General features: G+C 42.2%; 1 protein-coding gene across 4 annotated transcripts in view; it reads left to right on the top strand.

Moving 5' to 3' along the window:
* The window catches only part of CFAP54 (cilia and flagella associated protein 54), a 296,457-nt gene that overhangs the window by 204,327 nt on the left and 75,459 nt on the right, over window positions 1–16,671 (top strand). For all 4 annotated transcript variants that reach the window (XM_084796148.1, XM_084796147.1, XM_084796149.1 and 1 more), the window contains 7 exons: window positions 270–427; window positions 582–758; window positions 870–996; window positions 6,717–6,869; window positions 8,993–9,098; window positions 9,990–10,083; window positions 15,193–15,291. In XM_084796148.1, coding sequence (XP_084652274.1) covers window positions 270–427; window positions 582–758; window positions 870–996; window positions 6,717–6,869; window positions 8,993–9,098; window positions 9,990–10,083; window positions 15,193–15,291 — 914 coding nt within the window. The remainder of the gene's footprint in view (window positions 1–269; window positions 428–581; window positions 759–869; window positions 997–6,716; window positions 6,870–8,992; window positions 9,099–9,989; window positions 10,084–15,192; window positions 15,292–16,671) is intronic.

Genomic DNA, 16,671 nt, shown 5'->3' with positions numbered 1-16,671 from the left:
TTCCCGTTCCCCCCTCCCTGCCTCTTTCACTCTATTCCCTTCCCACCTATTTGCATGTCTCTGTCTACCTTCCAAGTCAAAAGTCTCACGTGATAACATTACTTTAATAGCAAATGACCAAAACTAGAACAGCCCCCCTACCTGTGTGTCTCATGTAATCTTCATTTTCCTTTTTAATGCCCTCTTACTCGCTGGCCATTGGGAGACATTATGCACACATCCTTTCCTGCTTTCTCGTGCATCTTGATGATCCCCCTTGTGTGCATTAGAGAATGACATGACAGACTGTCTGAGCCTTATCCACGAAGTATGCACGGAGGCGAAAAGTGCAGATGACCCAGAGCTCCTGGCCGAGTTCCTGATGCAAGCTGTGATCCTGGGCCTGCAGGAAAAACACTTAAAGGCAGACATCATAAGAAACCTTCAGGTAAAGGAGACAGGGTAGTGTACACACCGGTGTTAATGGAAAACTCCAGTTGGACCAAAAGGAGGGAGATTCTCAACCCTCATGAACGTGTCGCTGGCACTCTGGCCCCAGCTCATCAATGAGCTGGGAAACACAAATAGATTTCTCTCACTAGGAAATCATCCATTTGCTGGAAGGCAATGAGTTCCTTTCTCCTCGCTCTTGGTTGACCCTGGTGAGAAGCCTCCTTCTAATGGATGACTTAACAAAAGCTGAGAAGTTCAAGCAACAGTCTTCAAAAGAGGAAAAATTAATTTTCTTGAATCAAGCTCACAGAATTCTTATCGCACAGGTAGGGATGTTTTTCTTTTTTCTTGGTCACAGACTTGGGAAGGTACTTTCCCGCCATTTTTTTCTTCTCCTTCCCTCACCACACTCACTCACTCTAGCGTTTCTTTCCTAGATGCTAACTTTTGGAGAGACGATTGAATTCCCTCTCTCAGCTGTTGACTATGCGAATCCGTTACAGCCTTTAAAAAATATCTACCTTCCTCATGTCATGTTACTGGCCAAAATAAAACTGAGAATTGGTAAGAACATTTAAATATCTACCTTCCTAGAGTTACTGATAGGAATTTTAAACTGATTTTCAACTAGGCTGCCATAACTTGAAGGGTTAGTGTTACGAGAGCCCAGACTCCACATGCTTAAATTGTTTTTTTGTTTTGTTTTGTTTTGTTTTTTTGGTCACTTACCATGTGATAAACCTTGTGGTGTATGGATATTCTGAATGTAGGAACGAAGTTATGAGGTTGATTACAGCAATTACAATATGTGAATCTATTTGCTTTTGGACTGTTGCATTTTATCTAGCTAGTCAATCATTTGTAACAAGATTATTTTCACAATCTATTTTTTTTTAATCCTAGAAACCCAGGTATGAGTGCATTCCTAAATAATACCCCACTTTTTTGTTCTCTAAATTGCAGCATATTTTTTTATATTTATGTCAAATTGAGAAAGAGTTTAGAGAGGAATATAGAACAGTGTATTGTGTCTTCTGTTTATTACTGATACTATTAAGTACCTGTATCTTTAGAAACAATGCCCAGGAAAAAAACATTATCTTAATGTGTTGATGGTAACGCCATGCTTTCCCTCTGAGCTCTAATACCAAGTTTGGGATATTTTAAGCAATAAATCTGCATCCTGTCAATGTAGAGTTGTTAAAATCTTTGTAGTTTTACAAAGCAAGGTATCTTGAAGGTAAGGTTTCCATATTTCACCATGATGCATGGTAAGAAATGGGTCTTCTGCTACGGACACTTTTTTGCATTATAATTTTTTATTAATTCATTCATATTACATCTCAATTGTTATCCCATCCCGTGTATCCTTCCATTCCTTCCTGCCTCCCACTTTCACCCTATTCCCCTCCCCTATGACTGTGACTGAGGGGGCCCTCCTCCCCTGAATATGATCCTAGGTTATCAAGTCTCTTCTTGGTAGTCTGTTATCCTTCCTCTGAGTGCCACCAGGCCTCCCCATCAAGGGGACATGGTCAAATATGGGGCACCAGAGTTCGTGTGAAAGTCAGATCCCACTCTCCACTTAACAGTGGAGAATGTCCTGTACGGACACTTTCAATATCAGGCACCATGGTTATTTTAGGCAGTGTTATGAAAACAAAAACAAACAAACAAACAAACAAAAACATGCATGGATGTGCCACACTCTGCAGGCCAGGCCCATTGGGAAATCTCTCTACTCAGCCTGGGTAAGAATCCAGCTATGGTGGGCCTTATTTCTGTGTCAGGGGAGCAGCCTCTCTCCTCAAAGGCCAGCCTCTTAGCTTGCCTCAGGCTCTCAGATGGTGTCTTCTTCCTGGGGTCCTGGCTGTAGAGGTTCCTCCCTTCTGCCATTTATTGTCACTGAGATCCTTTTTCTCTCTTCAACCTTTACTATGTTAATATATTTAAATCTTTACTAGTTAAAAAAAAAAGCAAACAGACGACATACAAAACAATTGCTTACTCTTAAGTACCTTGTATTCTTCTGACACCTGGCCATTTGGGCTTTTAAAGAATAGATTCCACCTGCCATGTTCTTCCTTTCACTCCTTGTCCAACTCCAACTTTATTCTGGATTCAGACTAACTAAATCACTGTTGATTGACCAAGGCTCAATTGCAACTCCAGAGTGTTCCTTTCCAGTCTTGTGTCCCTGGGCCACTCAGTATCCGGTAGTGTCTACGTCACCAGCATCTTCTTGGCACTCAACTTGTAGATCCCCAGGCACTGTGTCTTCTAACTTTTCCTTTTGTTTCTCTGGTTTCTTGATTACCACAAAGTCTTCTATTTCCATAGATCATCCTTAAATTGATGTTATCCATTTATTGTGGCATAAAAGGCTTCCTGTGATGTGATCCAGGCTATATCATGGGGGTTTGGGTTTTCTCCTCCTCCTCCTCCTCCTCCTTCTTCTTTCTCTTAGAGACACTGTATCTGTCACTCATAATGCCTGATAATAGACAGCCTACAACTGGGCAAATGCTGGTGTCTTCCCGCTCCTTGTCTGTTCATTAGTCTCTCATTTCCCAGTCTCTGTTCTGCAGTATGGTTGTTGATTGACTCCCCCACCTGGTGCTGAGTTCTCTGAAGCCTTGCTTTCCACAAACACCTCTTCTTCACCATGACAGGTGACGGGTGTGCTTTCTCAGCCTAGCAGAAGCACCTTGGGGAATGGCCTTCCCTCTGGAGTTTGGTAGGCGCTGTTCCGTAATTCCCACTCTCAATGTTTAAAATGAGAGCTGTAGTGTCAGTCTAAATTTTATTTTCTTTTGGCAAGAAACCTGTCCTTCCTTCCCCCAAACTTGTTAGATATCTTCTCTCACCTCTCTAGTTCAGGAAATTCACCAACACCTGTCTTGGCACATGCACCCTCTTTCTCTATGGAGGAATCAGTTGAGCCCATGGCATCTGCAGATAAGTTCCTTTCTATCTGGGGAGGATTTCTTCTTGCTTAGTTCTTGTCCTCCCACTTCCTCCATTCTTTCTTTGGGGCTGGATACCTGTGTGAAACTCTCAAGAGTGTCGTTCAGCATCTTTGCAGTTCTCTCATTTCAGAAGCAAGGCTGCCGTAGCCCACATGCCCTAAGTTACCCTAGACTAAGTAGTTTGTAAATAGTACAAATCTATTACTACCATTTCTGGAGAGTCAAAGTCCAAAGTCAAGATTTAACATCTGGCGAGGGCACATCCGCTACACAGCTGGCCCCTTCAATTGGTCCTTGTGTCATGAAAGGGGAAACTGGCTCTTCCAAGTTATTATATAGCACACCCAGGCCATTGACAAGAGCTCAGCTTTCATAATCACCAGGCAAAGGCTTACCTCTCTACATAGACAGCATCATTGTTGGAGAGGGCATTTCAACATACAAATGGAAGAGAACATAAACGTCCAGGGAGTAGTTGTGGTACTCCCTCATTGACGATTAGGTGAGAAACATGCCTAGCTCCGTGCCAGGACCATAGCAAACTCTATAGATGCTGATCATATTTGGCTATGTCTGCGTAGTGTGTAATCTTTCCCTTGTAATTCTAATTTTTTATAATTTATGGTGTAAGCTTAATCTAATCAATATTCTTAACAGGTAATATTTTTGGTACTGACCACCCTTTCAAAATTAGCTGGTAACTTGTTTTTCTATGTAGACTCTTTATGTATGTATGTATGTATGTATGTATGTATGTATGTATGTGTGTGGGTATATATGTGTATGCATGAATGTTGTATTTTTTATATATGCATGCATGTATGTATACATGTATGCATGTATGTGTGTATATGTTATTCTGTATCCTATCCTCAAACTATTTTATTTCATTCATGCTATCTCTTCTCGGAGCCACATTTGATATTCCTCTTTATGGCTGCTGGTTCTTCTTTCCTGGAATAGATTTTGTTACGCATATTTTTCTTCAGGTCCAGCTGTGACAGTCAGCCAGAAGTGGTCGAAAGGGCAAGTTCTGCCTCTGTGGCTTGGCTCTGTATCAGCTTTTAAGAGTCTCAATTCCCGCACTGAGTCGCCAAAGGAAAGAACAAAGGCCAGCCAGCATTTTTGAGCTCAGGAGTTCAGAGAATTCAGTCTGTTGTCAGATCCCTTTTGGGAAATCCAGGAGGCCAGCCACAGCTCCCCTTCTCTGCAACTCACTGCCATCCCTTCTGGCTCTCTTTGGGTACCATCTCTAATCTTCGACACACACCTACCTTTCTCTGTTTCTCAGGGTCTTGGTTTGCTCAGAGAGCAGAAACCTAGTGGTAGCTCTCTCTGTTGTCATCTGCCACCTCCTAGAACCTTCTTTCCTCTCCTACCAGTACCTGCTCAGCCAAGAGAATCAGTCGTAGGGCTCTGCTGGCAAAAGGAGACCAGTGAGCATATACTCAAAGTTCCATCTCCCAGGAGTCTTCCCCTCGCCTCTCTCCTTCTTTGATCAAATCTCCGTTCTCACCGCCGGTGCATGAATCTCACTGCACAGTGCTTTGTAAGCATCCTCACAGTGGAGTTACCACACCTGGCTGGCCTCCCAGATTCCGTGCAGCTCAGTTAGTGACCACGGGCAAGACACTCTCCCCTCACCCGTTTAGCCCCACAGTTTGCTTATTACTTGAGTTCTGCATGAGCTCAAAGCATAGATAGTGTAAAATCAAATCTACACTCAGCTTCTCCAACTTGCTAATCTTGAAGATCTGTCACCGCTCAATGACAATACCGTTGCTTCTTTGCAGACACATTTGAAGCTGAACAGCTTGCCTCCTGCTATATTATATTAAATACAGCTTTTAAAAACAAAACCACAGCGCCTTTCTGTCAAAACAATGTCAGTTTCACAACAGGGTTTTTTTTTTTTCAGAGTGGGTGTTTACTGGGAAAAGGAACATTTCAATATGATGAGGCACAAAAGCATCTGCCACTAGCTTTCCCGACAGTTTCTCCTTATTGTATAGACTGCATCACAGGAATTTGGCGACTTGCTCTTTTTAATCCTCTGGGATAGCCTCTGATAGGAAGTAACATGTTGAGGTTATATTTATGAAACAGAAGTAGGCAAGATCCCCCATCCGCTGACCTAGAACATAACGCTGCCTGGGTAGCCTTCTGGAACCTTCCCAAGACCCAGACAGGCCAGATCTTTGTTCTGCTCCCATGATGCCCCACAGTTTCTTTTCTAATGCCCAGTCACATGCTTTGTAACTACTTGTCTTGCTGTTTATTATATTCTTGGTTAACCCACTGTTCCATGCCCTCACTCTTAGGATACTGTGTTGTAGTTTAGGGTGTGGGCCTTAGGGCCAGTCTGCTTTAGGCTCAAATCAGGGCCAGGGGACCTTGAGCAAGTTACTTAGAGCTTTGGGCCCTTGCTCTGTCTTTGTCAAATGGACATAATAATGTTGCCCACTTGGTGTAGTGAACCACAGGGGCAGCTCATGTCGAGTTCATGAGATGGTGCTCGGCATGCAGGCAAACATTTAACTAGTCTCAGCTCCTATTATTCACTTCCCTCATTTATATTTAGTACTCAAACATGGAGGAAATATTTTTTGACAAATGTCAATATTTGATGCAATACAGAACAATGTTTCATAGCTACGCCCATGTTGGCACATACCTTTAATTCCAGGACTTGGGAGGCAGAGACAGGCTGATCTATGAATTCAAGGCCAGCCTGGTCTACAGAGTGAGTTCAAGGGCAGCTGGAGATACACAGAGAAACATTGTCTTGAAATACAAAACTAATTAATTAATTAATCATAATAACTATTTATTCAATAATCCTTCTGTGCAGTCATTAAAGATGAGAGATCCTAAGGAATATGGCATGTAGCCCTTGTCTATAAAGAGCTTTCTTATCCAGTTATGATGACATAATATGATATGATGAGTAATCAGTGCATTTAATAGACATAATATTAGTATATGCAAATTTACTAATTATAAATAATATGCAACTTCCAGATATTTCTCTGCTATCAGCCTCTTAAGAACATGGAGCGTGTTTTAATGAGCACTATGAAAAGTTGAGAACTGGAGAGACTTGGAGACTATCATTGATTTTAGAAATAAGATAACACATTGGAGATTTATCAAAGACCAAATTGCTGTCATAGTTCATGGACATATTGTCTATTGTGGTTTTTTTAAGACATTCTTGGCTACTGGGAGCTCTGAAAGAAGCCCATAGGCTTAGTGGCTTGCTCCAAATACTGAAGACTTTGCTGTTCTGCCTTCACCCGACTGTTTTGTTTTTAGGACACACCTTAGCCAAGCAGGTGCAGTCCAAAACCAGAAAAGACATCTCTAAGTGGCTGCCTGCTCTCCACCTCTTTGAGATGGCCTTGAAGCTCTGCAAGGAAACAGCCACAGAAGAACAGGAGGTGGAGGCTGAGATTTTGTTTCAGAAAGGTGAGCTGCACTGGGCATCACAACTGTGATGAAGCACAAAGAGCTGTGATGTTGTTAGCAAGCAACTCCTCAACTGTAAAAACTACAGACTGTACAAAGGGCTTGGCAATGACAAGACACATCGATGCTCTGTATAAGCCTGTCTCGGAACATGGCTGCAGCCTCAGTTCCATGGGATCTAATGAACTCTTTTGGCCTCCTCAGGTACCAGGCGCACACATGGTACACAGCAATACATGCAGGCGAAGTCATCTGTACACATAAAAGAAAATACTAAGAAATTAAAAATAAATCTTTTAGAACACATACCTACTAAATAACAACTAATAAAACAAATTGCAAGTATGAATTAAAACAATAAAGATTAATTTATTATTAAATAATAATAATACATTAGTGTCTTCCATTATTTCATTACCTAGTTAGACATCTTGGTTACTTTCTATGTGTAAGAGATAACATTAAATTAAAATATAATAACTGTACAGTAGCTGCCTTTACATCTTACATACAGTACATTCATATGGCTATTGTAGCTGCAAGAAAGTCAAAGGGTAACTGTTGCAGTCACTTACTGAGCTACACATGTCACATGAGAGTGTCCAGATGGGAACCCTGTGCCCACCCCTACTTGACACTTTTCCTTCCTCTGCACAAAAACTGTGGCTCTTCCACATGGTGACTGAGCTTTCCCTTGTGTGGCATTTCTGCTGCAGGGACCCTCTCTCAATTCCTGTGCTTGAAGGATAGCGTCCACCATGATTGGTGGGAGACAAGCGAAGGGTGGACATTGGCATTGCCTCTAAGCATTTTTAAAGCATTTACTGGCATTTAAAAAAATCATTTTTGGGTGTGGTGGCACACATCTGTAGTCCCAGCATGCAAGGAGGCAGAGGCAGGTAGAGCGATGTGAGTTTGAGGCTATCATGCTCTACAAAGTGAGTCCAGGACAGGCAAGGCCACACAGAGAAACCCTGTCTTGAAAAACAAAAGAAAAAATATTTTTGCTAAGATTTATTTATTTATGTTTTTTTTTTTTTTGAGACAGGATTCCTCTGTGTAGTCCTGGCTGTCCTAGAACTCACTCTGTAGACCACACTAGCCTTGGACTCAGAGATCTGCCTGCCTCTGCCTCTCAAGAGGTGGGATTAAATGGGTGCACTACCACTGCCCGGCTTTCAGTTTAATTTTAAACCTAAAAGCTAGGGTGGAGAGATGGTTTAGCCATTAAAGGCCAGGCTCGCCGCCCCCCAAATATAACTCTTAACAACTTTAATCTTAATTGGCAAAATTATATATTTTAGGTACAGTGTAATGCTTCCATATTTGTGTAGAGTATGAGGTGATTAAACCTAGCTAATTAAACTTACCCAAACATATTTCACTTGGTGGCATGAGCATTTAAGAATATAACTCTTTATCACTTTTCAAGTATGTCATACACTCTAATTATAACCACAAGGCTATACAGTAGGTGACAGAACTCATCCATCCTCCTCCCTGTGTCCTGCCCTCCAGCGACTGGCATTCCACTTTCTACTCCAAGAATGGAGCGTTCTCAGATCCATGAATAAGTAATATCATCCAGTGTTTACCTTCCTGTGCCTGCCTTCTTATGCTTAACATAGTGTCCCAGGTTCATGTGTGCAAATGGTAGCATTTCTTTCTTTTTATGCTGAATAATTAATAATAATAATGATATACCTACATATACATAATTGTATTTTTGAAAATCTATTCAGCCTTAAAGAACACTCAGGCTTACTTCGTTTCTTTGTAGCTATGGGTTTTGCTGCAATGAACATAAGCAGGCAGCTGAGCTAGTTTTAGTATTTGGGAAATAGACCAGGACAAGTGGAATTGCAAAGTAGGAAAAGTGTGAGGCCAGTGCTGCTGGGAAGCCAAAGGTGTCTTTATTGAAAGCACTGCAGACATTCTGGTGGAAGGAAGCTTTAATTCTTTCGTCCTTAGCTTGTCTTTGATGAAGGAGTGACAGACAGACCCGCAGAAGACAGCAATTCAGGTTCCAGAGTTTGTAGAATGAAATATCTGCTCTTTCATTATAAACGATAAAAAAAAAAGAGAGACCACCATATTTACATGTTTTTTTTCCCTCCTTTCAGGCAGAATAGAGCGTCAAATGCTGATGGAAGATAAATCTCCAATTTCACAAGTAGAGAGTTTTTTTGATGCTATTCAAATAAGCCTAAGAAATGATCAGAACTCAGGGTAATGAAATCTCATCCTTGTAGAACTATTCCTGTGTAATCTGACTTCTGTGTAGCAGTACACAGAAGGTTCAGGAAAGGGGTGAACGAGAGACCTCATCCTGGCAGGGCTCGTGTGCTGGGACTCATTCACCCAGACAGCAGGCTTACTGACCTGCTTCTCAAACTTGTTGCCTTTGGCTCTGACCTAAGGCCTCCTTTACAGGAAAAGATGGGATGGCTCCCATTTATCATGGCAGCATTCAAGGCTGCATAGACCCAGGTCTCTTGTCAATACCAAGATGGCAGGGACTTCCTCTGGATTATCAACTTATGCCTAGAAGATCCCACTGTGGATGTATAAGAAGGATGCATTCTATATTTTCAGTAGCCATCCATAAGTCCACTTACTTCTGCATACATACTACCTCAGTATTGAGAGGAGGCACTGTTGTTGAATCAGCACAGACCCATGAGGCCTCAACTGATACTTTCAATAGTACATATATAGATCTGACCATCACTGCCTTCCATGCAGGCCTCTGTCTCCATTTTAATTAGTATAGAAGAGAAGACAAGACAGAGGCCTGGTTTTCAAGGTGGCTTCTTTCACCGTGACTTCTCTAGTGACCACTTTGCTGGGATGTTCCAGACAGGCCTTGGCTGAGCTTTGCATCATTCGTAGCCTGGGATGTTGCTAGCACAAGACCAGATAGAATGCCAAGTGCTCTTCCAAGAGCTTCTCCTTTCAGAGGAAGATTCTACTAGCCGTGGCCTTAAGGCATGGGGGTTAGGGGGACACCTGTTGGTCTGTTCGTACCATTCACTCTCCCAGACACTGTCAGCAAAAAAAAAGTACAACAAGGTTGTACAAGGGAGCAGGGAAGCTAAGGCTCATGTCATGTCGTTTTAGGTTGATAAGGGATTCCTACCTAGAACTTGCCCTGGTGTATTTCCATCTGAAGAAGCCAAAGAAGAAGCTGTCGGCGACACCATCAATGCTCAAGGTAAGCGCCGCATTTCCAGGAATTGGAGGCCACTTGCCTTTGGTAGTTTTCAGTAATTCTGCACTGCTGAAATAATGAGGCATTTTGCTTCATGGCTTGAAGACATTAACTCATTACCTCGCCGTCACATCTGCACTCAAATGCCTCTTTGGAGGCTTTAGGTAGATCTCTGGAAATTGATTTCACGTAGTTGTTTCTGCTTGTTAAAAATGATGCACCCAGAATGCTAGTTTATGCAAATACTCAAAGTCAATGGGTGGTTGGAAGTGCTCATGAGAATATTGGAAATGGACAAATGGTATGTTTGAAAGTAATAAAAACTGGCAGTGCTGTTCATTTCTCACAGATGTGTCGAGCACCTACTTTGATCAAGCCACTCTTCTAGAAAATCACAAATCAGCACAATCCCTTTTCTCATAGAGCTGGTGAAGGGAAGCAGAGCTTAAAGCAGCAGACAGGAAAGACGGGAACGAGGGAGAAAGGGGGAAGAGAGGGGCCCCTGGTAGGGAAACTTATGATGAGGAAATTGTGTCGCTGGAACGGTGAATGAAGGTGCTTGGATGATGTGATGTCAAGGTGGTAAGTGGAAGGTGGCGCTTTGGTGTGATGTCACAGCAGGGAGTGTTGGATAAAGAGGGAGCTGTGCAAAGATTCACAGGCAGATGTGCAACCCACTGCAGTGCTTGAACACCGAGGTGCAGAACCATATCCCCAAATCTTGCTGAAGGCAGATAATGATCCTGTCACTTAGAGAGCAGGCTTGAGGTTTGGGGTTTCCAATAGACTGCGATTTGCTGATGGGCATAGGCCACTGCAGTGCCAAGGATCTTGACTGAGGAGATCCTAATGGCAGAAATGAGCCAGGTTGCTTTGAATGACATAATTAATTATTGCTGTATTGTGGTAGACTTTCATCTCCTTACCAAATGATCATTCTTTCTGTAAGGATATCTTTTCAGAATAAAATCTCTTAATTTTAAAAACATATATATATATATATATATATATATGTGTGTGTGTGTGTGTGTGTGTGTGTGTGTGTGTGTGTGTATGAACATATATATATATATATATTTGTTTGTTTGTTTTGAGATAGGGTCTCTCTGTATAGATCTGGATGTCTTGAAACTATATAGACCAAGCTGTCCTTAAGCTCACAGACTTCTACTTACCTCTGCTTCCCGATGCTGGGATTAAAAGTATGAGCCACTGCAACTGGCTCAAGTCTCTAATTTTTGAGTTCTCAAGAACATGATTTAAACTTTTTAGGCAATAGGATGTGGCCACTTCAGTCTCAGTACGCCCTGCTGCTAGGAGTCTCAGCTAGGCTCATCCTCTTAGCTCCCAGGTCTCCAGCTTGTCTCAGAGATGCCCCAACACCAATTTCCCTTCTCTCTCCCAGCCCTCTCACCCCCATCCCCTCTCCCCTGCACCTGATTGCCCCCCACCCCTGTTCTCCTCTCTATCCCCTCTCTCCCCCAGCCGCCTCTCTCTCCCTCCACTTCTGATGTTTACTTCATTTCCCCTTCTTAGTGGGATTCAAGCATCCTCCCTTGAGCCCTCCTTGTTACTTAGCTTCTTTGGGTCATAGCCAGGCAGGACTTCCAGTGGAGGGAGGGACGCACCAACCCACCCACAAAACCCTCGACCCAGAATTTACCCACCCTACAAAATGTTCAGCGATAAAAGATGGAACAGAGATTGAGGGGACAGCCAACCAATGACTGGCCCAACTTGAGACCCATGGGGGAGACCCAACCCCTGTCTCTATTAATGATCTTTACTCTCCTTGCAGACAGGAACCTAGTGTAACTGTCATCCGAGAGACTTCTTCCAGCAGCTGGTGGAAACAGATGCAGAGACCCACAGCCAAACATTAGGCGGAACTCAGGGAGTCTTGGACAAGAGTTAGGAAAAGGGTTAAGGGATCCAGAGTGGCCAAGGACACTAAAAAAAAGACCTATATCGCTAACTAACCCAGGCCCATGAGGGCTCATAGAGATTGAACCACCAACCAAAGAACACGCATGGACTGCTCCTAGGCCCCCTGCACATACGAAGCTGATGGGCTGCTTGGTCCTCAAGTGGTTCCCCTAACAACTGGAGCGGGGCCTGTCTGTAACTTGGACCCTGCTGTCTCCCTCTGGATCCCATTTCCCTAGCAGGGCTGCCTTGCCTTGCCTCAGGGAAAGAGGAAGCACTTAGTCCTGATGTGACTTGATGTGGCCGAGTGGGTTGATAACCGGGGGAGGAGTGTGTGGGAGGATGGGACCGCGAGGGGAGGAGGGAGTGGGGTTGCGGTTGGGATATAGAATGAACAGATAAATAAATTAATGAGAAAAAAAGTTATAGGCAAATGTATTTAGCCAATAGAACTGTTTATATGACAGGTGCCTTAGGTGGGTGCCACCATTTAAAAAAAATCAACGTGACTATAAACTAGGAAAGGTTGCTCTGGTGGTATGAGAAAAATGTTTATTGCCGGTTAGAGAAAAACAAGTGTTTGGTTTTCATAAAGAGCAGCACTGCAAAGCGGAGACTACATGAATAGCATTGCTTTCTGGGCCTGCCCAAGATATATGCTTGTAACTATGAATGTGAAATAGGATCTGAAAAAGGAAAATACTATAATTCCATAAAATTGGTGTATCTTGACATAATATAAATATTTTAGTAAGTTATAAAATTACTAGAGGCACAGAAAATAGCCTGGAACAAATAAAAACACCCATTCATGCATATTCAGGCTATTGAAATAGAACGTCTGAAATTTGTCTTAATAGGAACAACACAAAACCCCTTAAAACCCTTTTTTAAAATATAGGACTGGGGCCACTGAGGGTGGATGAGTTGCCACCAAGCCTTATTCCAGGATGCACATGGTAGAGCAACCACTAGAGCAAGTGGTCCTGTGGCCTCCCACGTGTGGACTGTGGCATACAAGTGCCCCCAAAACAAGTAAATGAAAGGCAAAACAAAATAAACAATGGTACTGTTTTGCTTTTAGAGGTGGGCAAGCAGAGCAGTCTTGGACTCAGATCTGAGCCTGACATACAGGAGTGACTTCAGAAGCCTTGCTTCCCCACCTCTGACATGGCGACAGCTACATGAGCCCTTTAATGTGGCCAAAAACATAAAGTATTGAGCAGGGTGCATTAAGTGCTGTTGACTTTACACAACTTCAACACAACACCTGTATTCTTCATTACATATTCCAAATTTGTGCAAGGAAAAATGAACTGGATTTTTTTTTTTAGGAGTTGTGTTGATGCTATAGAGTAACCTGGTGACAGTTCTTAACAATACTAAGATATCAGGGACATAAATCATCTCTACAGAAATGTAATTGATTTGCATATATCATATATTATTGGATTTTATATCCAGGCCCCCACTAAATATGTTTGCTGATTTTATTGGAGTGTGTGTGTGTGCGCGTGTGCGTGTGTGCGTGTGTGTGTGTGTGTGTGTGTGCGTGTGTGTGTGTCTTAGTATATCCTGTATATAGGACTCTGTATACATCTTTTGCAAGTAAATAGGCTTTCATGTCTTCGTTTCCAACCATTCTGGGTTTTCTCTTTCTTTCTGGTCCCATGGGCTGGTGAATGTTGACACCTCACCTCCTCATCTAAAAAAAAAAGAAAGCCCATCACGTTCTTCCCCCAATCCTTTTTTGAAAATTCTATTTTGAGCCCAAGTCCAGCCTTCTCACTAATGTGTTTCCCAGTGTCTGCACCACGCTTTATTTTCACCTTACTCTGGGTTCTCCGATTCGCAGCTCCCAGTCTTGCTTCCAGACACGCAGTAGCTAAGTTGCTCGCGCTAGCCAAGTAGTCGTTGTTACAGCAGAGCCCACACAGTCCCCCCCCCCCGTGCCCCCCCTCCCCCGGGGCCTTGTCTTTGGGCAGAGCTATGTAGAACAGACACCCATGGAGATGTCTCTCCTGGTGTTCTTTTCTCCAAAGCTCTCCCTTGTGCAGGGTGGTCATATCAGACCAGTTTATCCAGTGACTTAGTGTTCCTGGCATCTAAGCTGCTTGTTACCCTGTGTTTAATTCTTCAGTTTTCTGGCAGAATAAAGAAATAGTCAAAATATGCACATCAAAAAATTAAAATGTGGGGGTTTAATTAAATATTTATCTAATTAAAGTTTAGTTGTCTAATTACTTAATTTTTGTTAGTTTGTTTGTTTTTTTAAGACAGGGTTTCTCTGTGTATCTCTGGCTGTCCTGGAACTCACTCTGTAGACCAGCAAAGATCCACATGCCTCTGCCCCCACTGGGATTAAAGGCATGTGCTGCCATGCCTGGTCTAACTACTTAAATTTTTTTTAATGAGTTAAAATTTATTTACTTCAATTATCATTGAATTTTTAAGTGACTATGTTTGCTGTGTTTGTTTTTGTAGCATTAAACTTCTTGTGCCTAAAAATTGAATTATATAAGTGTATATGTGAATGTATGTATTTTTATATATAGAGATGTAGATGCATAAAAAAACTATTCCTTAGTTTATAGTATTCTATGGAGTTATGAAAATCCCTTTAGCATTTTTCATAACAAGAACCTACTATCAAAATGACTCAAAATCCCCTGAGTCACTCAGGAGGTTGAGACCAGCATATCTTGAGTTTGGGAGCAGCAGGGCTATGACCAGCATGCCGAAACAACAGAAGAGCAGAACAAATTTGAATATCCTCATTCCTGGTCTCTTTTCCCACAATACATTTAGTCTAAATAACCTCTCTATCAAAATGGAGTTTGACATCACTTAAAAAGATATTTTTATTAATTTAATACACAAATCATGTAAACTCATTATAGAAAATTAGGGAAAATGTAATCACTCTTAGGACTTGATGTAATTTTTGCTTATATGTACAGAAATATGTGAGTGCATTTTGAAAAAATAGGATCATATTTGCATACCATTTTGTAGCATATAGGTTTTTGGGGGGTATATTTTAAATATGTTTTCATGGTAAGAATATATTATACTTTTTGATGGCTGCATATTGTTCCACCAATAAGTCACCTGGAGATGATGAGAAGGTTTGTCAAGGAAATTGAGGCACTCTTTATCATAAATGCTTTCTATTTAATATTTTAGCCTCTTCCCAGAAGGCATAGTTCTATTAAGGAGCCAATAGCAAGTCGATTTGAGTTGTACAGCTCACTGGCCTGGATTGCAATACGAGCTGCTGCACAGGTCAGTATGTACAGAGAGACTCTCCCTGCCCTCCCTGTGGACTTGCCTGTGTTCTCCATCTACCAGGTGCTGTAGCAGCACAGCGAATCTGTCTTAGAGAAAGAGGTTGTATTTGGGGAGGGATTTCTATCTGCCACATCTGTTTGGAGGCTTTAGAAACAGTCTCTACACCTGTATAGCATTTATAATAGCTAATAACCAAACACAACTTTTCCCATTTTTCCCTTAATGAAATGTTGGATATACAAGTATATCTGTTTGAGACATTTGGCAAATACATGCCATGGCTGTGTGATGTACCTTATTTAAAGTGACTTATACATCACTTAAATTCTCAAAGCTAACTGGTTGGCTTGGCTATGATGCATATTTTTGCATGTCAGGGATCACATATTATTTTTTTTTCATGTTGTGATTTTTTTTCTTTCTTTCATGTTGTGTCTTAGTCAGGGTTTCTATTGCTGTGAAGGGACACCATTTCCACTGCAAATCCTAGAAAAGAGAACATTTAATGGGGGCTGACTTACAGTTTCAGAGGGTTAGTCCATTCTGGTCACGGTGGCAAGCATGGCGGCATGCAGGCAGACATGGTTGTGGGGAAGGAGCCGAGGGTTCTGTATGTGGATCCACAAGCAGCAGGAAAAGACTGAGCGACTGGGCCTGCCTTGAGCATCTAAGACCTCGAAGTCTACCTCCAGTGATATGATCCTCTACTCCAGCAAGGCCACACCTCCTAATAGTGCCACTCCCTATGAGCCTATGGAGCCATTTTCTTTCAAATGACCACACAATGTATATCAAATATTGTTGTTGTTTTTAAAACACTAGATCGCAATCATTCAATTTTACCAGTGGAGACTCAGGAGCTTAACTCAGGATGCTGTGGTGAAAACTTGCTAGCTCAGAGAGGCAGAGAAAGCACCCAGCTGATCGTCCTACTCCACTGATGTCCCAGAAGGAAAAGCCAAAAGCCCTTTCTTCTTCTCCATGGTGTCTTAAATATCTTTCTTTCAATGTCCTGCCTTTCTGTTTAATCCTTGTCAGCTGGCTTCTTGCTCCACCTCTTGACCTAGGGCTAACTTTGTTTAATCCTGTGTACTGAAAGCTCTTGGATTAAAGGTGTGTGCTAGGGCTGAGCCACACCAGAACCACCTGCCACAATAAACAGAAAGTTCTCAGGTTCAAGGTGTGTGTTACGGCTGAGCCACGCCAAACAAGTAACAGGTTTTTACAGTTCACAGTCTCGGGGTTCCCAATGGGATCAAGTATCCTGCAACAAAATATTATTTTATGAATCCATGTCTTCATGTTTACTGTCTTTGTCTGATGCTGTAACAAAACAGCGCGCACTGGGTACTTCATGTTAAGCATGGATGTACT

This window comes from Acomys minous, assembly GCF_964271855.1.
Source record: "Acomys minous genome assembly, chromosome: 9".
NCBI classification, from domain to species: domain Eukaryota; kingdom Metazoa; phylum Chordata; class Mammalia; order Rodentia; family Muridae; genus Acomys; species Acomys minous.
This window is presented reverse-complemented; position numbering and strand designations above follow the sequence as displayed.